Genomic DNA, 26,594 nt, shown 5'->3' with positions numbered 1-26,594 from the left:
TTTGAGAATATGAATATTAAAATATGAAATTTCTCATAACTGTATTATTGTGTAATTCAGAAGCTGTTCAAAGTTGCGTTCATTTTTGTAAAGCTTGAAGCTTAGCAGACAAGAAATAATGGAATGCAATTTATGAGATGGTGAAATGAATCTTAACAAAGCACTTTTACTTATCTTTACACCTACAGAAACCTAAATCATTAGGAAACTACAGAATATTTTAGCTGTTAAGCTGATCCTCAAGCACAGAACCTTTTATCTTCCTAATTCCGTTACTGTCTTCTGTGTAATTAAATTATAATTTCTTCATTTTATTATTTAACCTTGGAGGTGTTGCTAGAATGAAATGATGTGTTATCTGAATCTGTATTCTAAACTGTAAAAAAGTTGGATTTTTTTCTCTTTACTTGCAACCTATTCTCTGGTGACTAGCAGTATTACTGGCTGGGAGGATGCATCACAGTAGCCTTAATTACTGTTGCACAGTTTCCTTCCATTTTTAGGCCATTAATGTTCTGCCCTTATCTCTTTCAAATGGCAGGAGCTAAAATCATATGCTTTCCTTCCCACATGCAGACCCAATTAGGCATCTTTACCCATCTGTGATCTGATCTCTAGTCCTCTAGGTGTGCAAAGTATTTCTGGATGCCTTTGAGCCAATGACATGGAATACAAGTCCAGTGTTGTGATCAAGGTTATCCAAGGTTGCAATTAAGGTTTAAATCGGTAGTGATCAAATGCCATTCTCAGCGTCTAGCTCCCAGTGTAAAGTTTGCAATTGCAGTAAATAGTCACATCTCATTGGGCCATTTGGTTTTAAAGTCAGAGACTGAACTAATGCAGTACTGTGGCTGACTTTGTCTCATTTTAGATAAAATATTGACATCTGAAGCTGGAACCGATCTGTTACTGCCTAGAGACCTCCCTGCTTGCCCAGCACATGGGAGTAGAGGTTATTTCTTCCACTGTCACTAGTGCAGCACCTGGAGAAAATTAAACATCCTGAAAGCTTGCCTTGGGTGCAAGTGCATTATTCTTTCTCTCTGACTTATGAAAGAAATCAAGAAAATTAAATGTAGACCTAGCCTGTATTTTTAAGAACAGATACAAACCCGAACTGTTTGGGCTATTGGTAACTAGTTGAATGGAGCAAGATTAAAATGCAGCATAAATACTTTCTACTGCCTCATGGTGGTTTTTTGGCTCTTTTCTAGGTACAGTTTCTGTTGTCTACTTAGTTTTTCTGGTTACTGTAAAGGCTGCTCGTCTGGGAATCCACTTAGAGTTCAACTGGTTTACAGAGAATGAGTTTTTTTTACCAGGTAAGATAGTTAAAATGCAGTAGTGAAGCATATTTATAATGGGTTTAGGATTTTTCTAAAGCAATTCATCAACGACTTTCTCATTTACCTTTTAACACCTCTGTGACGTAAGTGAGGAGATGCTTTCTAATGTTGCATGTAGTGGCTCAGGAAGAATCCCTTGTGACAAAGTGACGAGGAATCCCTTTCCCAGATTGCTTCCCATAGTCCTGTTGTACCTCTAGTGTAGTAAGTTCTAGTTACACCATTTTCAGATCATGCCTATTTTGGTGGCATTTACAAAAGACAAACTGTATGCAGACTGGTAAACGTGCTGTAAGTTCTCCACATGCTGTCTTGCTTACATGAAATAGCTCATTCCCTGTAATTTATGAGTACAATTTTCCTGTACTTCCCAATCTACCTCAGGTTTTAGTTAATAATCTTAGATCTTCTATTTTAAACACCCTTTAGCTCTCCAGTATTTTTCTTTTCTTTTTTGAATGCTGTTTTGGTGGCTCTTTGTTCATTCTAAATTACAGTTACAAATTATTTTATGAGATGTCATAGTTGTAAACCATGGTGTTTCATGAACAAATAGTCTAAAAAGATCGGTTTATTGTTTCAGAAGGCTTGGAATGAGACATCTGGGGTTAGGTCTTAGCTGTTTTTTCCCTGTTCTTTACAACAGGCAAAATTATATGACCGGTTAGCTCCAAGGAGCTGTGTCCTGTACTATTAAATTGTATCACTCCTGTTTTTAAAAACAAGAGTATTCTGTCCTTCTTTAAAAGTTTCTTATTTACTTAAGGCAAAATTCAGAGATAATCACCCTCTTAGGGTTTCTTGTATCGATTTGTGCATTTTTAGTTTCCCAGTCACAATAAGCACTGTACTAACAGTTTTACACATGGGTTGCAAATTATTGTTGTCAAATAATGTAGGACTGGAGAAGAAAACAAGAACAACTTTTAAAATTAGGATGGGTTTTGAATTACTGTAGCAAGATTAAAAAAAAAAAAATTAAAACCAACCAAACAAAACCGGACTTGTTCCATGTTTCTGACAGAATCTGATCTAATTTGTGGAATCATGGTAACACACTGTGGTAACAAGAATCATAGAATCATTTTGTTTGGAAGAGACCTTAAGATCATCAAGTGCAACCATAACCTAAACCTAGCACTAAACCATGTCCATAAGAACCTCGTCTAAACACCTTTTAAACACCTCCAGGGATGCTGACTCCACCACTTCCCTGGGCAGCCTGTTCCAATGCCTGACAACCCTTTCTGTGAAGAATTTTTTCCTAATATCCAATCTAAACCCCGCCTGGAGCAACTTTCCTCTTATCCTGTCACGTGCCACTCGGGAAAAGAGACCAACACCCTCCATGCTACAGCCTCCTTTCAGGCAGTTGTAGACAGCGATAAGGTCTCAAACAGCCCCAGTTCCCTCATCAGGCTTGTGCTCCAGACCCCTCACCAGCTTCGTTGTCCTTCTCTGCACTCTCCAGCACCTCAATAGCCTTGTAGTGAGGGCCCCAAAACTGAGCACAGGATTCGAGGTGGGGCCTCACCAGTGCCCAGTACAGTGGCACCATCACTTCTCTAGTCCTGCTGGCCACACTATTCCTGATACAAGCCAGGATGCTGTTGGCCTTTTTGGCCACATGGGCACACTGCTGGCTCATGTTCAGCCGGCTGTCGATCAACACCCCCAAGTCCTTTTCTCTGAGTAACAACTCAGTGAGTAAACTACAGATAGTTGAGTAAAGTCACTGATACAAAATTCAACTGATTTAAGTGTATTCACATCACATTTGCAGTGCTCTTGGCAGCTACTTATTCTTTTTCCTATTCTAAGACTCCCTTTGGGTTGATTCAGCTCTCTAGTTGCACTGAAATTGATCTGGCAAAATAATAAGCAGAATAAACAGCTTAGCTGTTTATTTATTACAAATACATGTATTCCATGTACATTTGGCAATGAGGTGCGTTTAAAGCTCAGTATTCCATTCTCTGCCTCCCACCCCTGAGCTAACATCAAATCTGTTTGTTCATTTTCCATAACTGCTGAAGGTCATTCCTTCCTCATGTCAGCCAGGCATTCAGAACCCTGTTTCAAGGTCTGAATGACAAGAAACAGGTGAAAGGCTAAGTAAAACAGTTTCTTCAGCTTGGTCGCGTCACCAAGGGAAAAAAAAATATTGTCCTTTCTGGCTGAGTCTTCAAAGTGAGGCAATTTTTGCTAAGTATGACTGTGTGTGCAAGGCCAAAGCAGATGCTTTGAGGATGAACCGGATTATCATCATAATTCTCTACGAATCCTCCTGATTGCAGCAGCATAAATACAAACTTATAGATGGATGTAAGTAGTTCTGAAACAGTGCTTTGTGTGCTATTTTCCTCCATCACTGCATTTACTTTTTAGGCAGAATTTTTGGACTAACAAACTACTTTTGTCTCCAGTGTAAAAATTTGGATTTCAAAGCATTGGTTGATTAGCGTCTACATTAATGACCTAATTTATTTTGTATGGCATTATTGTTAATGCTATCTGTAAGTAGAAATAATACTCAAGCATGTATTGCTCAGTCAGTAGACAGATGACGTTTCGTCTTGCTCCATTGCAAGCATGGAAACCTGGTTTTAACCTGAACTGCCCCAGCAGACAGTCTTCAAATGCTCACATGGCCTCATACCTACAGACTCTTCCTGAGAGTGTGGGAGAAAATTTGCCCAAACTGTGGTTCACTGACAAACCCATGTGAAATGGAAACCAGCCTCAGCCTACAAAATCAGGTTTTAAGCATCTTGAAGTTAAAATCAAAGATCTATTAAGCAGCCCTAGTGTGTAGCATGACACGCATGCCACGAGTCACTAAGTGATGGAGCATACAGTAGTTTGATTATTTTGGTGATGCAACTAGTACTGCTAGGAGACAGACAAAACATGTAGCTGATGCATATGAATCCAGCTGCTACTAATTGTTGTAGTGATGGAGGAAATGCAGTGCTGAAAGACATCCTGAATCTGTTTGTTTGATTTTTATTATTGAGATTAAAGTAATGGATGGAAAACAAGCCCAAAAGTCTCCTGCACCCCCAGTTCCATCAGGAGCCCATCATGCTAGTTAAGTTTTGAAGACACAGTGAATCCAGCCCTAGGGAAGGCATGTTCTCTCAACTTGGATGATCCCTTGATTAATTGCCTGGGGTGTGTTTACCCTGCTGACTTCATGGCACTTTAGAGAAATGTAGTTTAAATATGTTTGCATGAACTTCTCTGTTTTTTGATCTGTAAGGGTTTGTGAGACTCTGATGAGTGTTTTGCTATATTGCTGGATGATTTCCAGAAGCTGAGGTACCTCAGTGATCTCTAATTGCTGTTAACACGCTAAAGAGTACATATGTCCTTCTATTTTACCAACAAAGAAGGTGCTTTAATGACATTACACATTGATGAATTCCTAGAGCGGTGGCAGCGCTTCCAAAAAGACAATCTGATGAATGTAATCCTTTACATATTAAAGGAAGCAGATCAATATTATTCCCACGGAGACAAAAATATAACTAAATTTGTCATATGTGCTGTAAGGTGCATGATAATACAGGAAGTTGCTCTGCCTTTCTGTATGCCTTGGTTTGTAAGCAGAACCTCTGAAACATCTTATAGATGTAATTTTTCCTCTGGTAGTATCAGTGATTTAACAACAGAACATGCTCACAGAGCAAATGATTCCTTCCTCCACACCCCATCTCCCTGTTCAGGAACTAATAGATATACAGCCTCACTGCAATCAATTCCTGCCTCAAAAATGGTTTTCAGTTATATGGTTAGAAGCAGAAAAGTTTCTACGTATAAATCCTAGATTAACCTAATAATCTTTGATGGTTAGGATCTCTCTCAAAACTTTGCTAGAGAGAATGTTGTATAGTAACCGCTGTCTTCATGCATTTTGTACTTCCTGATTAAATATCTGTGTTGGCTATGGTCAAAGTTGAGATCGATTGTCTGTTTCAACATGGAGGTTCATGTTTCTGCCAGTCGACTCCACAGCATTGTGTATCTTCTGCATTTTGGCATTGTTTGTTTCAAAGAAGTAAGTTATTAACACTTTTTTCCTCCCTTAGAGTTTAGAATTCTGTTCCCTCAGCTCACAGGGGTTCTGACACTTGCCTTCTTCATCCACAATTGTGTCATCACACTTCTTCAAAATAACAGGAATCAAGAAAACAATGTAAGTAATTTTGCAAGACTGTGCTGATTTGTATCTAGATTGCAAGGCGACACTGATTTTTTTCCTGTCTGCTTCTCTTGAAATCCATCCAGGGACTGTAATAGCTTCAGAAAATGTAACTCACTTTTGTGATCTGATAAGAAACCAGTTATACTTAGTTTTCACTGGCTACCAACAAGTAGCAGATGCATTAAAAATTTATTCAAATGAAAGCCTAGAGGAGCGTCCCAGACTTATTCGTGGCCAGGCTGGTATTAAATGGCCAAATTATACATAAGAGGCAGAAGGCTTGACAATGTTTTAAGACTCTAGAAAAACTGACCCACTTTAAAATGAAAAATGCTGGACAATATTGGGCACAGGATTGACTTTAGCATAGTCCTGGACAATAATGTTGGGGTTTAGGTAATATATTTTCTCAGACTTGCTTCAGTAGTTTTGTGTCACAATTCAAGTTAAGGTTCATAGGGAAACCTGACCATTTTTAGGAAATTCCCAAACCCGAAGCCTGGATTGGGAACCTTTGTGGTGTGTAGCCTTTGAACTGGTCCTTTGCCCTTGAAAACGTTATGTGCTGCTCATCCAGATGGAACCACATTATTTCTTAATATCTTCACATTAGAAAATACAGAATGGAGTAAATGTGATACAGAGTTAGAGTCATGGTTTATGTTTTTACTGTAGTTATTTTTTTTTTTTTTTCCCTCCTTACTTTCCAGAATTCTTGTCCAGCTTCATTAAAATCTTAGCTGTAAAGTTAACTATAATAACATACAAAGATTTTAAAGTATTAGCTGTATGGAAAACTGGTACAGAATCATAGAATCACAGACCGGTTGAGGTTGGAAGGGAGCTCTGGATGTCATCTTGTCCAACCCTCCTGCTCAAGCAGGGCCACCTAGAGCCCGTCGCCTACACAGCACATCAGTTAAAGCACATCTGGTTTGTGTATTCAGAGGTGAAATGCAGGTTATGTGCCAATGCAGTGAGAAGACCTTTTGCTTTAGTTACCTCCATAGTTACTTTTTTGTCCCTGTGAACCAAAGCCAGCTTGCAAGTGACCATCTCTGCAAAGGAGTAATGAATTTTTCTCCAGGAAAGCTTATTGGGGTTATGGGCATTTCCGAAAAGTTTAACAATGAAAGAGGGGGTTAGTGAACCTCTGGAGAAAGAAAACTGAGTAAGTTTCTTCTCAGTTTTCTTTATAAAATCTTAACCGTGTGGAGAAGGGCAATATTTCTCTTTAGCTGTGGCTTTCAAATCCCTCCAGCAATCAGCTCTGTAGGCAGGGGACACCTAATGCCTCCATGCCACCTACAAGACTTTTCCTGTGGCTTTCCGCCTTTCATTTACATTGGAGCAAGCAATTAGCTGCAAAGAGCAGCACCTGGAATCTTCTCCATCTTGCTTTTCCTTTGTTAAGGAGGAAGAAACTGCTGCCTGCATTTGAATCAGCTTTTCTGAATGCCCTCTCTGGAAAGAAATTTGAATTTCCAAGTCAACACTAGCAAGTATCCCAAGCCTTCAACAAGACTCTCACGTTGCAGTAGAGTGTTCAAATCACACGGAAAGAGCACTTTTTAAGTATGGCAGGAAAGGTTCGTAACAAGAAAACAAATCTGTGCATAGTTCTTCTAGGAGTTTTATTTGGCTGTACATGTTCTTCCGTGTTTGTAGCGGTAGAGGAGGCTTTCACCAAGGTCTCAAAGTGCTTTGCAAATGTTAATGAAGCACTGATGCTCTTGAAGAGCTAACTACTTTGTGATTATTTCACTAAGCTGCTGGACTAAGTAGCAGGTCTACATATGTATAGGGTTCTCAGCCTCTGTCACCTCTGTATTTAATCAACAAGATACTTTCTTATATCAGAATCTTATGGGGAGTTAAATGGAGATTCATCTGTTCTGTGGATCGACCTGTTAACATGTCACTTCCATCAGAGTTCTGCAGAAAGGCACAGAACATGGCAAGCTGGAAAAGTACTGTTTTAGTTTTGAACAAAACTTGCTGAAACTAGTGGTCATAAGAACAACTCTTTGAGGAGGTGGAAAAAAGTAAGAGAAACAATAACATTCCTTTTATGGAGTCAGAAATCCAAAACAACAGCAGCTTCCATTCTGGTCGCAGGTGTGTATCACTGCCCAAAGCTAAAACACACGTATTGGGAGGATTCCTCTGGCTGCTATTCCTGTACAGTGGTGTGGGCGTGAGAAGAGCAGTGCGCTGCAGTGAGCCAAATGTCAGTGTTGCAGCCTGGAGAAGCCCTGCGAGCAGGGTTCGGAGTCTGGAGAAGCCCTGCGAGCAGGGTTCGGAGTCTGGAGAAGCCCTGCGAGCAGGGTTCGGAGTCTGGAGAAGCCCTGTGAGCAGGGTTCGGAGTCTGGAGAAGCCCTGTGAGCAGGGTTCGGAGTCTGGAGAAGCGGTGCGAGCAGGGTTCGGAGTCTGGAGAAGCGGTGCGAGCAGGGTTCGGAGTCTGGAGAAGCCCTGTGAGCAGGGTTCGGAGTCTGGAGAAGCCGTGCGAGCAGGGTTCGGAGTCTGGAGAAGCCGTGCGAGCAGGGTTCGGAGTCTGGAGAAACCTTGTGAGCAGAGTTCGGAGTCTGGAGAAGCCCTGCCAGCAGGGTTCGGAGTCTGGAGAAGCCCTGCCAGCAGGGTTCAGAGTCTGCCATTCAAAGCTGGGCTCCATGTTCCTATCTCCCACTACACTGCACAATCACCTGTTTTGGAAACTGCACAGAAATCTAAACCAGCCACAAAAAGGTGATTTGTTGGGGATTTTTGCTTGGGTTTTTCTTTTTTTTTTTCTCATTCACATCTGTGATCTAGTTCCCTGAGCAACTGTACAGATGCTGCACAAGCCCAGAGCGTGCTCTACAGGCATGAATATCCTAGTGCCGTCTCCTAACAATGGTTTGTGGGCCTACCTGCAGGAAAACCTGGGAGTGGAGAGGTGTTTTTTGCCCAGGCGGTAAATGCAGAAGGCATGGAGCTGTGGATGGTTCTTATTCTCTGCAATATTGAAACACTGTTTATTCCCTGTAAACCGAGTGAGCTGCTGTTGATGCTGACCTACCATTGGTTTCTCTTTCCAGCCAAAATCATGCACTTTGGTGAAGGACTTTTTTGTCATCTTGTTAAATGTTATCACTTTTCCTTGGTGCTTGAACGGGTGAAGCTGTTTTCATAATATCACATCACAGAATCATAGAAAGGATGAGAGTCCTGTTGAGATACAACAGAGGCAGCATCTGTCTTTTGAGAAGTGACCGATCTGAAATGAAATGATCAAACAGTACTTCTTCTAATGTGGAAATAATTACTAAGCACTGATATAGGCTTCTCCATCCAAGAAGCAGCTCTACAAGCTAGCTTTCTCTGTGGTACTGAGGAAAAAATAAACTCCTTCTCCATGGCATGCAACAGGGAAAACAAGGCCTGGAAGTTGCCTGTTCTTTTCAGCATCACATTGGAAATATCTGTAGAGCCAAAGAGCCTTCTCCGTGCTGTGTCTAGTCCTATGCCACAGGTCCAGCCAGCGCCAGGGTACTAGTCTATGAGTGTGATACAACGTCTTGTGCTTTCAGAGTTTTCTTTGTTAGCTCCACCTGATTTATGAGACTCATCATTTGTTTAGGAGGCTGATTTCTGCCTTCGTTCTGCTGCTGCTGCCAGCCTCACTCACCCAATTTTCTGTTCTTCCAGAGACACTTTTAACACTTTGTTCTGTGTGTCTGGCCAGAAGAGCTCCTGGTGAGCAGTAACTGCAGCTAATATTTGTTCTCCAAGTTCTACCTCAAAATCTACCTGTTAGTTCAGGTGTACCTGACAAGGGTATTGCAGGTGACAAGCTGTGATCCTTATGGACTGTGACCTGCATGTTGTCTTTTATACTTCCTTTCTGCTCTTGATTCCCCCAAATAATTCCTCCTTTCAACTATTTCTTCTATATTTGAATGTTCGATTATAAACTCCAGATGCAAGGACTGACATATTCTTTATGCTTAGTCAGTTTCCACCAAAGCAATGTGCATTCTGAATGTAAACGTCTTAATATAAAATTTAGACAAATGCGATTATTGCTCTGTTACTTAAAATTAATCCTTTTATCTCTCTCCATGTGTCCTTTGGTTTTATCTGGAATTATGCTGTCTAAACAGTTTTTATAGTCAAGGTCTTTAGGGAGTGAACCCAGGTCTCCTGAAGAGTAATCGAAATACGTTCCTGTTACATACACAAGCACATGGTCTTGTACAAAGATAACCGTCTTATATGCAGAAGCAGATGTTTGCAAGGGAGCTGGTGGATATTTGAGAAAAAATAAATTACGGGTTTTGAGTTGTTCTTTTCTTGTTGCTTATGCAATTCGAAATCTTGGTATTCTTTGTATGGTGACAGCACCTGACGACAAGAGTCTGTTATGTTACATGCTATAAAAATACATTATGAAAATTATCTCAGCACTTAGTTTCAGTACAGATTAAAGCATACACTCTCAAGAAGTGTGGGAACATGAACTGGTTAGTATAATCAGAGGAGATAACATACCAGCTCTCTACCCTTAATCAAGTGTAGTCCAAAGGAAGCAGTAAGAATTTAGTTTCAGATTGCTTGCCCTCACAACTACAAGTATTTGTCACAGCAAAAATAGTTTTACAGTTGGTTCTAGAGTTTGTATGGAGGCTGAGTGCAAATAACAACTGCAAGGTACTGTGCTATCTTTATACACGAGGAATACAGCTAAAATACCAAATTTAAAGCAATTGAAAAAACTTTTGTCAGATGATGTGCCTTAAGAAGGTCTTTGGTACATTTTGAAAAATTGTATAAGTCTGTGTCTCTGCACAATCACCTTGCCCTGGTTACTCTCTGGCTCCTGCAGTTAATGGAAATTACTCATAAATACCTGTAAGAAATCCACGTGCTCAAATTTAGTATTCCTAAAATCACTTTTTAGGATGGACACTGGTGCTTTTCAAGATGTGGCTGTTATACAAAAATCTGTACAGCTTGTCACATCACTGAGGAGAAATTCTGGGGATGATTTAAAGAAAATGCTATTGCTCAGCCTCTGGTGGCAGTTGATGGTCTGTCCTCAGTGACCAGTGCGAGGAGAGCGATGACTGGAGAAGCATCTTCCAGCTGGATGTAACTGGTCTGCAGGAGGACGAGGTTGCAGCTGGGACTGTGCAGCTGCCAAGGGCATGTGGGCCACCCTGGGGTACACGTTAATAGCGTATTGTCTGATGAGAATATCATTGGCCTCTTGCAGGCTGTGGGGAAAAGGCATCAGTCTTCAAAAGCACTGGCAAAATGAGCAGAAGATTACAGTTCCCTCACTAAAAACTGGTTTCCTTCTGAACTTCCCTTGAAACTTGTAATCTAGCTTTTTGTTTTTCCCTCAGGGACCACTTTGCCCTTGGAAGACCCCAGAAAGGTGTAGGATATGTTGCTTTCCTTAAGGCGATAGTGTGAAAAGCAGTGGGGGAAAGATTTCAGTGCACAGATGTGAGGAAGCTTTGCCCACCCTTATTGAGCTGGTGAGAGGCCGTAATTCTGATCCTGGTCTGGAAACCATCTAGTCCTAATACTTCGGTGCTGAGCTGAGCTACTAAGGCTTGCTTCTCAGTCACAGGAAAATAGGGTCATGTATTGAAGCATTACTAGTAATCTTTTAAGAAGCTGATTATTATTAGCTGCAGAACAAATGGTTTGCTATAAGGTAATGAACGTTTTGTAGTGTAGAATAAGCTTATACAGAATATAGTTGGCTAATAACTAGAAACCAATGGTCTCCCACTTTATTTCCAAAAAAAAAAAGAATTTATGTAGAAGAATAACGCACTAAGTACATTGCTATGAGGTCACTGATATATGTGTAGGTTCTGCAATTTCATGAAGTGCTTGAGCAGATTTGCTGCTTATTTTCCAATACTAAGTGTTGCTAAAAAACTTTAAATTATTTTTATGTAGTTGCCAATCTTTTTATATATTACATGCTTTATAAATATAGACAACATTTTCAAAAGTGAACATTGTTTAAATCCATAGTTAGGTATATGCAATATACCTAACTATGGATTTATGAGCCTGGCTTCAGCTCTCTCTCAGTTTCTGGTTTGGAGCCAGTGTGTGTGGATCATCCTCATAGGTTTCAAAGCAGCTTCTTAAAAAATGTGCTTTGCATTATATTTGCAGTTGTGTAGGCTGATTAATTGCAAGATTTTAGTCCTGACAACATTTAGCATACGACATTTATGAGCTTTTTGTCTTCAACTGCTACCTCTGTGTTCCAAGGCTCTCAGTAGGAATAGGTGAATGTAAGAAAGTAGAGGGACTTTCTTGTTTGTTTATTTCAATAACCAGTGTATGTTTGCATGTCCAGCAATAACACGCTACATCTATTGGCATATTTTTCTTAGTGCATTTTCTACATGTAGATAGAGACATAACACTTATCTAGATCCACCTTGGAGTATCTTCTTGCAGCGGTCTGATCTGATCAGAATATTTGAAGTCCCCATTCAAGTAATGGAAAGTAAAAGTAAAAATAATAGTAGTAAGTATATACGTAACATAATAAATGCAATGGAAATCTTCTGGTGAGGTTTTTATTTTGCCTGTTTTGGTGTGTCAGTGCTGGCCAAAATAAGATTTTATTTTTCCTCAGGTGAGAGACCTCTCTGTTGCATACTTCCTGGTGGGATTAACGTATCTGTATGTCGGAGTGATAATTTTTGCATCTTTTCCTTCTCCACCTCTATCCAAAGAATGTATTGAACAGGTGAGATACTTTACTGCAGTATATATTCGTCCTTGAGCTTTTAATAAATATGTATTAAAAAAAGAAGCGCTACTGCTTCTTGCTTCATGACTCATCCTGGCAGACACATCTGTCCTTGACTCTGGTCCATTGGCTAGTGACTTGTGGGTACTGCCACAAGCAGATGAGTAATGCTTGTGTTATCTCATTTATATTCATGTCTGGTTGCCAGTAGTTCTGTAAAAAAAGCCCCAAACATTTAATAAATACTCCGTGAAAGTTATTAAGAAAGGACCGAAATGAACAAGCGTACAGTTGAGGCTTTAATTTCTTTGGCTTCTCTAATCCTGAAAAGTGTTATATTTATGTCTAGGTGTGTGTGCAGTGACCAATCCCACTCATTGGGGCTGGTTTCAGGTACTCCAGGAAAAGAAATCTAATGCAAATGGAAGCTCATTTAGATAAGAGTCCTTGCTATGGGTAGGTTTGGAGTCTAACCCTATGGTGAGCCTTGCCAGCAGAGTTCTTCAGATAATAGCACCACATGAAACATCCTGTGAAAGCTATTATAAACTCTTATCTGCTTATAGGCAAAACTGATTCCCACACCCTAAATTATTTCAAAAGTAGGAGTTATAAATTGGTGATCCATTTTATGCCAGGTGTTACATGTGTCTTGCATAATATTTAGCACTAAAGCAGCATTTAAAGGCTTCCTTTGGCTGTAGGTTAGTTAGAACTGGTACCATTGTTTAACCATGAAATAATTTTTTAAACTATTTGAAATAGCTTCATGGGGTGAAATCCACAGTTAGGTAATAGGCAAGTGTTTTTCTTCTGATATATTTTCTATAGTTATCCTAAATACTTAGGAAGCTATTTGTGTATTTCCATGATACTTAAGTCTTATACTATTTTTTCATGTGTTCTTTAGATATGATATGACAGGTAATAGGAGCATATGAATCTATCTGCCTAAAAAATCAGATGGCCCTTCCCACAGCCTTGGTTATTTGTGAATGTTCAGAAAATGGGAAAATAATCCCATCTTCAGTGCTAATGTGAAAGCTGACATCAGCCCTGTAATGTTCAAAAATCAGTTGCTCTTTGGTGGCAAGGCAATTGCAAAAGAGGGAGAGGGTATTTCATGTTATGGAGTTCATTTGGCAATGGTAGTTGCTTGGCTTTTATCCCTTTCTTTCTTTGTATTAAAAATCAGCAGATATATGTAGTCAAGCCACCATTGATGTGTAACATTATTCCTATATTTAGAATTTTCTAGATAACTTCCCCAGTGATGACATCATGTCATTTGTTGCAAGAATATTCCTGCTGTTCCAAATGATGACTGTATACCCACTGTTGGGTTATCTGGCACGAGTTCAGCTGTTAAGACAGTTTTTTGGAAATGCTTACCCAAGGTAAGAAGTCTACTCCTTGACAAGGGCTTGGCACACTTTGCCTAAATGGCCTTCTGTTGTCAGAAATTTGGCTGAGGTTCTGGGGATTTCCTTTGCTGCATTAGGGTAATTTCACAGTGTTAGTAAAGCCAGGGGTGAACAGGCATGCAAAACAAACTCTTGCCTGCAGATCAGGACTGCTACAGCTTGCCACGGTAGAATGGGAGGGACTCTTTTTGTTTTAGCTCTTCATTTTGTCAATGAGCAGAGGAATTTTGTCAACACAGTTCCTTTGTGTTACACATCTATATAGCAAAAGAAAAGTTGTACAGGAAAAAAATTTTTTCAGTCCAGAAATATTTTATCAAGGAGTCTTTAAGCTGTGAATGACATACGCTCTGTATATTAACCTTTCAAGGTGCTGTATGTGATTTGATTGTGCATAATTAGTAATCAACCATCTGTTTTTAAACAGAGCTAATAGATAAGTGAGCTGTTAGCTGTGTTATCTAGGCTGTTGCTATGCTTATAAAAATAGCTTTTCACATGCTAATTTCAGAGATGAGCCACACCCCTGCATTTGTACACTGTTTGAACTCCAGGCAAGAGCTGATCCAGATTTCAATTTTAGTTTGGGGCTTTTTTAAAATAAAACCTAGGACATTTACATTTGGAGTACTGTCTGAATTTGTCACAGCTGAGAAGCTGGCATTTATCTCTGAGTTTCTTATTTTACATTGGGAACTACTGTTGATGGAGGAGAGCAAAAAAATATCCCAGGAAGAAACGTGTATTTCCTCTTTGGCATCAGCAGTAGCATACAGGCCTGGGAAGATGTTGTTCCAAGTTTCAGGTTTCCTCTGGGTACTAAAATAGGTATGAGAAGGTCTAGAAATTGAATGCCTAAAATTAGGCAGTGAAATAAGCACCTGCTTTTTTTGATGCTAAAATGTACGCAGTTCAAGGTCAAGAAGATTTTTAGGAACTGCTGCAAGTTACTGTTGGAAACAAGGCCATTGATTTAAGTGCTAAACATGGATTTCACAGCCACTGGGAAATAGCCATGTCCTTTTTATTATATGGATGTGCCTTTTCCTATCTTCTCCCTCGAGTTACTCACTGACCAGAATGGTTTTAATTTCTCTCATGCCCTCTGCTAGAACCTGCAGCTTCATACCAGTCCCTTGTCAGGCTAATTCCAGCTTGCTTTTTTAAGCATTCATGGTATGACGAAGGTGATGATGCAAATACTTGCTTGGTTCTTGTCTCCAGGATGTCCTGTGGGTAGCTTCTCTCACTTTTTTTTTTTTTTTTTGTTAAGACTCCTTATGGGGAGGTATTTAAAGTTTCTGAGAAGTCAAAAATGGTTTCTAGGAAGTCACTGAAACTGCTCCAACCTAGAGTTAACGAGGTAGTACACGCTGGCTGGCTGCGTCTGCCTCCCTAGTATCCGAGGTATCTCAAATACAGCACAAAAATCTCATAGCCTCCAAACTCCAACTTCTGTGCATTTACAACCAGCCAGGTCAGCTTTAGTTCTTGTATGCGATAGGACTAACTGAAGACTGGTAGCAAGCACAGGACGTGTCTCTGAGAGGATAGTGAAGATTTACTGCCTGGATGTGAAATATGTCTTTTGATGACTGGTTCTTACCAGTAGCTAAAGCTAGAGACAGGTCCTTCAGTAGCATTGTGTCTGCATCGCCTTTCTAGGAAAAATTTCAGTATTCTGGGTTTTTCCCAGAGCTGCTTTTGTGGGGAAGCATTTTGCAAATATGAAAAAGTAGCTCTTACTGACATAAACTGATGTTTTGCTGAGGAGCCTGTTGATCCACCTTGAAGAACCTCCCTGGAAATATTAAGTTCCATGGCTTTTGTTTAGGAAAAGGCACACTCTACTAGTAGTTGTATGTATTTGTCTTCTTTTATCGAAATAATCAGTGTTCAAGGCTAAAATTCTTGAGCAGTATGACAACTGACCTGCCGAGACTCAAGCTTTAGCTCTTAGATATGTACATAAGGTGTATATATGGAGGGGAACGTTCCTGGTCACTTGACTGGAGGAATTTTATATGTCAATGACAAACCAGAAGGATGAAGCAGGAGGAAAAACAGCAGAGCAGAGAGTGGGTTTCTGTGCTGTGAAGAAAGGCTGAGAGAGCTGGGGTTGTTCAGCCTGGAGAAGAGAAGGCTCCAGGGAGGCCTTTGAGTACTTAAAGGGGGCCTGTAAGAAATGTGGGGACAGACTTTTTAGCAGGACCTGTTAGAGTAGGACAAGGGGTCATGGAAGAGGGTAGGTTCAAACTGAGACTGCATCTGGAATATTGTGTCCAGTTCTGGGCCCCTCAGTTCAAGAAGGACAGGGAACTGCTGGAGAGAGTCCAGCGCAGGGCAACGAAGATGATTAAGAGAGTGGAGCATCTCCCTTATGAGGAAAGGCTGAGGGAGCTGGGTCTCTTTAGCTTGGAGAAGAGGAGACTGAGGGGTGACCTCATTAACGTTTATAAATATGTAAAGGGTGAGTGTCACAAGGATGGAGCCAGGCTCTTCTCGGTGACAGCCAACGATAGGACAAGGGGCAATGGGTACAAACTGGAACACAGGAGGTTCCACTTAAATATGAGAAGAAACTTCTCAGTGGGGGTGACAGACACTGGAACAGGCTGCCCAGGGAGGTTGTGGAGTCTCCTTCTCTGGAGACATTCAAAACCCGTCTGGACACCTTCCTGTGTAACCTCATCTGGGTGTTCCTGCTCTGGCAGGGGGATTGGACTAGATGATCTTTTGAGGTCCCTTCCAATCCCTAACATTCTGTGATTGTATGATAGATATAAGGAAGAAATTTCATTTACAATGAGGGTGGTGAAACACTGGCACAGGTTGCCCAGAGAGGTGGTAGATGCCCCATCCCAAGGCCAGGCTGGACAGGGCTCTGAGCAACCTAATTTGGTTGAAGATGTCCCTGCTCATTGCGGGGGGGTTGGACTAGATGAGCTTTGAAGGTTCCTTCTAACCCAAACTGTTCTATGATTCTAACAATTAACAAACAAACAAAACACACAAACAAAGGAAAACAAACAAATAAGATTTTTGTACCTTTTCCTATTTTTATTTTCAGGTTGTGGAAGTGGGGTTTAGGAGTGTGTACTGATGGCATCTGTTTGTATAGCACATCACGTAGTGTGCTGAGTTCTATGGATTCTTATTTTGAGGATCTCTGTTGAGCACCTAGCCTCATTTAACCCTGTGATTCAGTGTGCTAAATCGTGCATTTCCGTAGGTGCATCTTTCCTATATCAAGTTTCCTTTGCAGCTGAGAGACGTTATAAATTTACCTTCTGGGTATAATTGTCCAATTATTTCTTCAAAACAAACCCCAAACACCTCCTGCTTTAGTCCAGGCCCCCATCGTAAATTTTCATATCTTCATTTTTAAGTCTTGGGTTGCTCCATATGGATGTGCTGCAGGTTTCACATGAACTGGAACCTCCCTGATATTAAAAGCGAGGCTTCTTCATAGGAGCAATTGTTTGCAGATGTGGATGCTTGCTGCTGCTGTGGATGGCGTTAAGGGATAAACAGTAAGTTATTAGATGGAGCACTTGGAATTCTGAATGGATGCATCTGAGAGCTGGGTGTTGATTGAATACCTTGATCACACACATGCTTACAGGGCCACCAGATAATTTTATTTCCTAGCAGTGACTATTGCTCAGATCAATTCAATTTTTTGCTTTAACTCCGTTTTCTTTACTGTTTTTCTGTCACTTGATATGAAGACGCACCAAGGTATTATCTTACTGGTTTGTGGTTCTTCTTGACAACTGGTCTAATCCAAGGCAATTTCTACCAGAAGCAGCATCCTGTTTCATATCGTGGCTTCTGCTAGTAGGCCATGTATTATAACTGGATCATAATGAGGAACCATTTACACAACTTAGGGGAGCGTTGCTTGTCTGAAGACTGATCCCCATGTCTTCTGTCCCATGCCTTTTTAGATACTTTACAGTGCTGTTTTTTCTACTACCAGTTCTTTGCTGTGCTTAGCTATGGTGTATCCTGCTAATCTGTAGTCTTGTGTGATGAAGTAGCTCATCCTCTCCAAACTTAAAAGCCTGAGCAGACGATGCATAATTTTTTCTTCTCCCAGGTTTCACATCAGCTGAACAGTCGCTGTCTGAAATACAGAGGAAACGAGTAGCATCCTCTGTTCTCCAGCAGTCGGGGAGGAGCAAAAGCCCCCCTTCTTCTAAGAAGGGAGATTATCCTTCCTCTGATGTACCAGTATCAGTCACCTGTGTCTCTGCCCGTCTTAAAAACTAATAGGTGTGTGGACGTTCTGGGCACAGTAGCCTTCTGACAGGCATCATCACAAAGCTTTCAGCCTTTCTGTGCTTCCTACAAAAGTTTTTGAGACAGGACATCCTAATTCCTTCTTTCATTTTGCAAAATGTATGCTAGCATACAGACTGCAACATAGACAGTGATGTACTGGCACAAAACCCAAGGAATTGTTCATTCTCTTCTTCTCTCCTTGGTGTTGTAAAAAAGGCCAAAATGTCATGCACTGGGAAATTACTTTTTTTTCTGAAGTGAGATGTGTTTGCAGTCCCGTCATTTAACAGATGACTTAGGACCAGAGGCACGTGCTTTATCTGCTGTTTCTTATGTGACTCTGGATCTTCTTCGATATACAGAAAGCTATTTTTTTATTGTTACTGACTCTTGGCTGCAGTGATATGTGTGGCAGAGAATTCCTTTGATGAATTATATGCTGCATATAAAATACTTTGTACGGTCATCTGGTCAGTTTTTAAAACTTTTTAACGTCTTTCCTGTTCTAAGAGGTTAAATAAGCTGATGGACAGAAATCACTTGGCTTCCCTTGAAGATTGTCCTCCCTTTACTCCATGGCAGCCCAGCAGACCTGCCAGTTCTCCCACAGATGTGTGTCTTCTGAAACAATAAACTACAATTCTGCTGTTTGCACGCGTGCTCTTCACCTAGCTTCTGTCTTGCTTCTTAACTGCTGTGACTCATAGTCACTTAAGCAAGATTTGCAGGAAGAAAATGCATTTTTAGATGCAGTAACCTTTCAAAAATTCATAAATGATCCCGTTTTGCTTTTTTCCTTGCTTTCCTGTTCCCCTTATTGTGTGTTTTCACCCTGCGACTCTGTGCTGAGTCCTGCACTTGTAATTTCCTTGCATCTGAGCAAAACGGATTTAAAATCAGTTCTTTCTTTAAATATCCCCTGCCCTAGGGTTTGGTTTCACAATTTTCGATGTGATTCTTCCTTTGAGGATGCTGTAGTTAATTAAATGTAAGTGGTCACTGTCGTACAGTGGCTAAACTGTTAACTACCACTTCCGCAGGAGAGAACTTGATAGAGCAAGCCCTCCAATGATCTTCTGGGGTACCAGGTTGTTTCTGGACTCTGTCAATCTGAAAGGTTAACCTTGCAATGGGGAAAAAAGCAGGACTTAGGGCAAAGCTTGATTTTGCTTTTTTTTCCCCTCCTCTCTACTATGGTTTTCATGGGATTATGGGACTTTTGCAGGTGAGCTGTGGTTCCCTTTATAGAAAAGAGCCGGAGCCTTCATCTGACCAACCAAGAATATTGAGACTGAGGACAGAATGTAAAAGAGGGAGTGCCACATGCCGCGCTTGGATTGCTGTGTGTCTGCCTGTTTTGTGAATGGCAGCATCCATGGGGCAATCCAGCTGTGCCTCAGAGCTGCAGCCCCATTGCGCTGCCCGGGCGCACAGTCCAGCCCTGGCGTGGGACACCCAGCTCTGCTGCCACTGACGGGGCAGAGAGTTGTGCTGCTCAGAAAACAGCCATGTCCCAGCAGGGCGGCTAGGTGAAAAGGGGCCAAATCTCATCTCTATCATCATCTAAGTGTTTTACCTCCTGTAGTTGTAATAAGCAGAGGTGGTAGGGTTAACGCCTCCGAATGATACTGGTTTTTGACCGCCCTTTTGCAATGTGTGGTGACCATTAATTGTTCCATAAGCTAGTGTCGGGCTAAAACTGAAAAATTCAGAACTTGTTAAATATGTCATGGGCTATGAGAAATGGTTGTCCCTTCTGGAGCATGCCTGCATGAAACTTACAGTCTTACAAGAAACGCCATCCTAAATAATACAGCTACTAGATGTCAGATTCTTCTTTATTCAGAAATACAGTTTTTTTCTAAATGACAATGCCTTTCTCTCAATGAAGAATGCGGCTTTCTCCTGTCTCGGAATCGAGATGTACTTTGAATATCTGTGTGGGTAAAAGAAAGGTTTTGCAGGTTGAACACCTGTTGTCCAATACCATGGTTACCACTTGTGCTGTTTCAAAAAGGTAGAAAAAGGAGCAAAAATATTCCAGGGGGGAAATACAGAGTAACCTTTTGCCCTGAAGCAGATGGATTTAAATCCTTTCAGACTTTTAAATTTTGGTATTGTTCTTGAGGATCCTGCTTAACTGTAATAATTAAAACTGTAAAGCACTGCTCTGCAAGTACTGAATTGTTTGGGAGGCTCCAGCATTTTGAGACCATTGTTTTCAATTGAGCCAAAACGCATTCCCTCCCCCAGCCCAATTATTTTTTCCCAGATCAAGAAGCTGAAAAATGTTACATTTCACACCAAACACACACATGCACCACTTTATTTTTGAAGCTGTAAGAAGCCAGAATTATTTATTTAAAAAGCAACAACTTTGAACTACAAAATCACTTCTTCTGTTTTAAAGCATGTCAGAATGAAGTACTAAAGAATTTTTCAGATTTTCTGAACTGACCCGAGTTTGCAAAAAGAAGTGCTGTCATTTTCTGTGTTCATAAGCTTTTGGCTTCAATTGTGCTATCTGACAGAATTTGCAATCTGCCGTATGTGTGGGGAGAGAGGAAGTAATTTTTAATGGCAAATGCTTTTTTGTGAACTGTTTAGTTAATTGGCTTTCCTTAGCGATATTAGTGAAGCAGTAAATGTTTGGTCTTGCTTTCCATAATGGGTCTGATTCTTGGGATTTTATTTTTTAATTCTTGGGGTTTTACTAGGTTTATATCCAATTATATTTTTGTTATAGTTTCAGCAGCTATGTTCCCACAGCCGTCTTCAGTCTCTGAGGTGCACCTCTTGTACCACTGTTAAAATGTCATCTACAAAACTGAAGATATTATTTCTGTCTTTTTAAAATCAGTTTTTAAGAGCAAGCATTAGAAATAGGTCGTATGTTAAATTACTCCTATGTGTTTAAATTACCTCAATTTCCCTAAACTTTAATGAGACTACATCCCTAATCTTTCTTCCTAACCTGGAAGCTGGCAACCAACCTTTCAGCCATGGAAGTGGTCACTTTTAAAAAGCTTGTTAGTTGGTGACATTCTCCATAATACAGATACTTTCTGCAGTTAAGAAAAAATCAGCATTGATTTACAGATTTTGTTTCGTTTAAGAAATCAAATCCCCCAGGAGAATAAACAAAACCTGTATGTGTATTTATGCTTCCTCTGTGTGAATTCTTATTTCCCTTCATAGAAACAGCTGTGTGACCAAAATATCACTCTTTTTATTATATTTCCTGACTTTACTTTTTGTTAACATATGCCAACATTTCATAATCTCTGAAGAAAACTAGTACTCTCCTCAGTCTCAGCTCTCTGTATAACTACACTGAGTTTGATGCATTAAAAGCTTACTTTGCACAACAGAAAATCTCAATTATTTTCATGCTTAATGCAAAAAAGAAAGTAACAGGAAGTTATTTCTAAAACCAAATTTAACAAGAAATTCCAGAATAAATATTACACGGGTCATATATTAAATGACATCCAACATTTTAAATATTTGTCCTCTATCAAAAATGCATTAAGAGTTCAAGTTTTAAGGTGTTATTTCCACCCTAGTATTCTATGTAATGTTTTCCACTCACATCTTTTTCTTCTGGTTTCCATTAGTTCAGTCTGAGCAATTCAGATCAAGCTAATTCTTTCTTGTGGGAATTAAGTTATACAGTATTGTTTCTTTGGTATTTTAATATCCATCAGAAATACTTGAGTGCCGAGTACCATGTATGGTGTTTTTCAGAAGAGCTGCCAAATTACACATGCTTACTCCTTAAGAATATTTTGAGTCAAAACACTAGATATTTAGAGTTTGGCACTCTGAATATTCAGTAGATGTTATGTTTCCTGTGAAATTAATTACCTTAATAGAGTGAGTTGTGCAAGTGGAAATACCATCCATGTACAAAGTAAATGGTAGTGTAAATGAAGGATAATGGTATTTTTTAATAAATACAGCAGATATGTTAACATTCTTTCCTCACTTTCCTGTAGCGTCTTCCATGTGCTTGCCCTGAACGTAGCAATTGTAGGAGCTGGAGTAGCAATGGCAAGATTTTATCCGAATATAGGAGGTATCATAAGGTGAGTGCTGCTTGCACAGTGAACTTGCCAGTGGTGTTGCTGCATGTTTGCATCTTGAACAGGAACAGTATAAGTGCAGGTAAATGTATCTTTGTATTTTGTGAGGCTTACACTTTTTAAAGTTGTAAATAATGAAGCAGAAGTATAATCAACCAGCCCTTTTAAAGTTCTGACAAGCAGCTATCTGTAATTGTGCCTTGGTATCTGAGGTGACTGGGATGAATCCCCAAGTTTCATTGGAGCTGTTGCTGACGACCTTGCAACTATGCACACGAAAGAATATGGTGTCACTAGAAAAGTTGCTCGTTTATTGTATTGCTTCTCTCATGTTTTTGTTTTATGTTAAGACCGTTTTAAGCTATTTTGAAATTCCATAATAAAAATCCGAGAAAGCAAGTAACTTCAAAAGAAAAACTGACACAAAAGTTATACTTCTAAATGTTATCTTAAATTTACCGTGTTAAAAAACATCTGGGATTTCTATGATTGAAAAAAGATTAATCTTATGAATTTTATTTTCTACATTTGACACCACTATATTTGTAATCACTGTCATTCATTCTTGGTTTGCATCTTTCCTACAGCAACCAGGAGAGGGAGGTGTTTAAAAATATAGAAATCTCCAATTATAAAACCAGAATGACAGGCTTGGGTCTGACCAGTGTAGCAAAATAACTTACTTTTGCTCAGTGGCTGATCTTTGAGGGTTTTTTCCATTTCCTTTCTTTTGTACTTCTCCTTTTAGTGATTTTTTTGTATTCCAGCAGTAGAGATGGTCTAGTAATTAATTCTAAATAAATGTCATGCAATACATTTCCCTGTTTGCAAACTGATCCTGACGTCTGCTAATGTGTTCATACTGTGCATAGTAACCAAATATTTTGAACAGTGAATTTCCAGCTGATAAATGGTCTATATACAGTCTAACTTAAGTAGTTGCTGGTTTTGTGTTGCAAATGGTTACTCTGTATTATTATGTTTCCTCTGTCTAAAAGGAATGTTCAAATATTTGAAATAAAATATGTTGTTAGTTAATAATGCACATTTGGCTGCAGTATAGCTTAGTAGGTGGAAACTCACAGTAAGGGAAAATAATGAGAAGGTTTTGGTAAGCAAGGGAGTGGTTAGAAAAAGAACAGTTAAGTATTTCACTTGCTATGGTTGATCATGTTACCAGGAGGGCATGTTGATCTTTTCAGAGAATGGTTTGCCAGCATCTCATAAAATAAAAATAAAAGTTGCAGATTTAGGAGCATTTCTTTGCTTACATGCTTAAACATGTGTCCTCAGATGGCTGGGCTGTGATGAGATTTGCAGTTCTGTCAGTAAAGGATGCCTAACGAAGGATGAACTGTCCAGTCTTTTTCTGTTGCATGTTGACAAATTGCCCCCAAAAAAGTAGAAACATTGAGTCCAAGACAGGGAGTCTGTCCCCAGGAGCATCTGGGAATGTGACTGAAACCTCAGAGGCATGTCAGAGTGCAGGGGGCTGAGCAACACAGAGGGAGATAATCAAATGCCGGTGGAGGAGGTGAAGGACAGCAAGGGACAGAAACTGATGTTCACAGAGTGCAGATGGTCATTGTTCGGCCAGACTGTTCACTGGTTTGAGGGGGGAAAATGACAACAAGAAACAAGAGTCTAAACAAAGCATTCTTTTTTTAATTTTCTTTTCTTCTTCCCCTCTCCCCCCACTTTCCTCAGATACTCTGGAGCAACATGTGGTCTGGCCTTTGTATTCGTGTATCCATCCCTCATCTACGTGATCTCTCTGCATCGTGCTGGGCAGCTGACGTGGCCAGCATTGATCATTCACATCTTTATAATCCTCCTTGGACTGGCTAATCTGATTGCACAATTCCTATTGTGAGAACTCCCCCTTCTCCCTGTGGCTGTCACAAGTGGTACTGTGATATTTGGCAATCGCCTTGAGCAACACTGTCACGCATGAGAACGAACAGTCCTCGATACGATCTTCTTGAGAAAAGCTGCACCTTTGAAACAAATTCAACACGCATCTTTCAGGCACTTGACGGGAAACCTGTCTTGCTCCTCTAAAAACAGAATTTTATGGCTAGCGAAGTGGTTCAGATTTCAGTGAGCTAGTTCTCCTGTTCTTATTGAATGTACATCAAAGATTAATGAAGCTCAAATATTTTAATTTTTTACAGCACACTTCTCAAAACACACAGCTTTCAGTCTCAGGCCACAGAACTCCTCTTTCCTTCAAAGGAACTGTCCTTAGGTTTGCTAACAAACATGCTTTCACAGTATTGTTCAATGACTGTTTGAAATGCTCTTTTGTTGCAGTTATTTTCCTGTTTTGTTTGGAAAACGAAAAAATTATTGTCTTTCCTGGGGTTTTTTTTAGGTTAATTTATAGTCATTTGGGTCAAAACGCGCTCTTGATTTTGAATATGCTATTAAATTGTTTTGGCAGGATTTTTCCTCTAGGAAATTCCAACTAAGAGAAACAATAAACTCATGTCTCAGTGCTTTGTTCAGAACCAATATGTACACTAGTTATTTGTGATCATACAAAGAAAGAAGTTAGGAGGATAAAAAAAAAAAATTAGAACAAGACAATTAAAATTAGAATTCCAGGCTTGACCTCACTTCAACTCTGTTAGCTGGGATATTATGTGCTGTGAAGTTGTCTTGTCATGTGTTGCCTGTGGTTTTACAGATCCACGTTGGACACAATGCTCATCACGGGCTTGCCCTCTCCATTGCAGGGTCTCACTAGTCTCTCGCTGCGCTTTTCCACTCCATTACTGTGGACGTTTCGGACGTGAGCAGAGAGACAAACCTAGTGCTCTTCAGAATTGTGAACTAAATCAAATAATCGAAGTTTTAGATAATTCTTAACAGAAGCTGGAAGAATCTGGGAAAGGTTTTGTTGTCATGGGTTTTGTTCTGTTTTAATTTCTGGTTTACTAACTAAGAGGGCACACATGCGTAAACACACAGACACCTTCCTTCACCTACCCTCTGTGACTCTGAGTCCTAACCCAAAACATGAAATAGCTAAGTTACCAGACACTAGTGAGATGTCATCTTTTGTGGCTGGACAGAGAGTGAAAACTCCTCTTTGTACAGAATTTCAGTGTATTAAAATAATCAACAAATGTAGAATAATTGAAAGAGGACTCTGAGCAATGCTAAATTCCAAAGTAAGTAAAAAAGGAAAAAAGTGGGACTGATCCGATATGTGTGAAGTAGAAGTTGAGTTGGGAAAAATAATTACATTGCAGGGTTAAGAGTTTGTATTTTCATCAGAAAGACAATGAAAAGCATAATCTAGATAATCTACCATGCTCTTCTGGGAAATGATGCAAATTTTTATAGTAACAATGTAAATCCGTTTGTTCCATTAGGCTCCACAAACTGTATAAAGTACACTGACTTGCACACATGTCCTCTGATTTGTATGAAATACAAGGTCATCCAGGTTTGGAATATTATCTGTAGAATATAATCATTATTTCAGATTCTCTCTTTTTTTCTTGTGGAACTTTTTGTGCCTTTAAGTTGGAATTGGAGAATACATCCATCATCTCTTCTGTATTAGAGAGAAGTACTTGCCCCATCCTGGTCATTTTCCCTGTGTATACTCTTATCTGCCACTGCTTGGTTTCCTTATTCTCTAGGGCAAATCTGTCCACCCTTTTCACTGCCTGACAGTGAATGTGTCCTGCAGGACTGACACCGTTAGCACTGGCCAGCACATCTTCTTTATAGGGACTGGGTCTGACTTCTCCCATAAAATACTTTCTAGAATGTCCAGGTAGTCATCACTGCATTTAACTTCATGGCTGCATTCCCTCAACGTTCTCAGCAGTGTTTCTCACCAATTAAACCTGTTAGTTTGGTTTTTTGTTTCGTTTTTCTTTTTTTTTCTTTTTTTCTTTTTTAAAAAATATTTTTTATTTTCCAACAAAATTTCTCTTCCTTCCATCAAATTTACAGTTCCACAACTGTAGAACGTTTCTAAACCCTCCACAGTTATTTGATACAGCAGTACTTGAACACCAAAAGGAAAGGACAAAAGATGCAGGATTTCAAGCATCATTGGCTCATTCACATTAAGCTCTTGTACTTATTTATTATACATTTAGTGCTTGCTTTAGGTACAAACCCTGATGAGTGCAGGTACTTCAATTTTATTATGTCCTTCCATGTTCCATCTGGATATGATTCCATGAGATAAATCCTTGCTATCGAAGCAAATAGTAAAACACTCACTGATTTTAGCAGAATTAGATTCTGTTAGGATCTAGCAGTTCAACAGAAATTCCCAAGTAAGACAGAGTTCATGGTGTCTTAATGGCATCTTCTGTCTGTTTGTCTCTTTTCCAGTTGTGCAATATACAATGATCTGAGTTAATATTTAGAAGGATATTATTCTGTACCTTTCCAAAAGCCTGTTTTGGCTCTGCGTTACAGATGGGTTCTTGCTGCACTGTTTATTTA

The 26,594-nt window shown here is 39.8% G+C and overlaps 1 protein-coding gene across 2 annotated transcripts in view; it reads left to right on the top strand.

The window, feature by feature from the left end:
* Nucleotides 1–25,528, top strand: part of SLC38A9 (solute carrier family 38 member 9) — a 48,355-nt gene extending 22,827 nt beyond the window's left edge. For both annotated transcript variants that reach the window (XM_065656075.1, XM_065656076.1), the window contains 6 exons: nt 1,215–1,322; nt 5,438–5,544; nt 12,206–12,319; nt 13,571–13,719; nt 22,032–22,121; nt 23,826–25,528. In XM_065656075.1, the coding sequence (XP_065512147.1) occupies nt 1,215–1,322; nt 5,438–5,544; nt 12,206–12,319; nt 13,571–13,719; nt 22,032–22,121; nt 23,826–23,991 (734 nt within the window). In that variant the 3' untranslated portion in view covers nt 23,992–25,528. The remainder of the gene's footprint in view (nt 1–1,214; nt 1,323–5,437; nt 5,545–12,205; nt 12,320–13,570; nt 13,720–22,031; nt 22,122–23,825) is intronic.
* Nucleotides 25,529–26,594: the final 1,066 nt, after the last annotated feature.

Source organism: Caloenas nicobarica, chromosome Z, assembly GCF_036013445.1.
Source record: "Caloenas nicobarica isolate bCalNic1 chromosome Z, bCalNic1.hap1, whole genome shotgun sequence".
In the NCBI taxonomy this organism is placed as follows: domain Eukaryota; kingdom Metazoa; phylum Chordata; class Aves; order Columbiformes; family Columbidae; genus Caloenas; species Caloenas nicobarica.
This window is presented reverse-complemented; position numbering and strand designations above follow the sequence as displayed.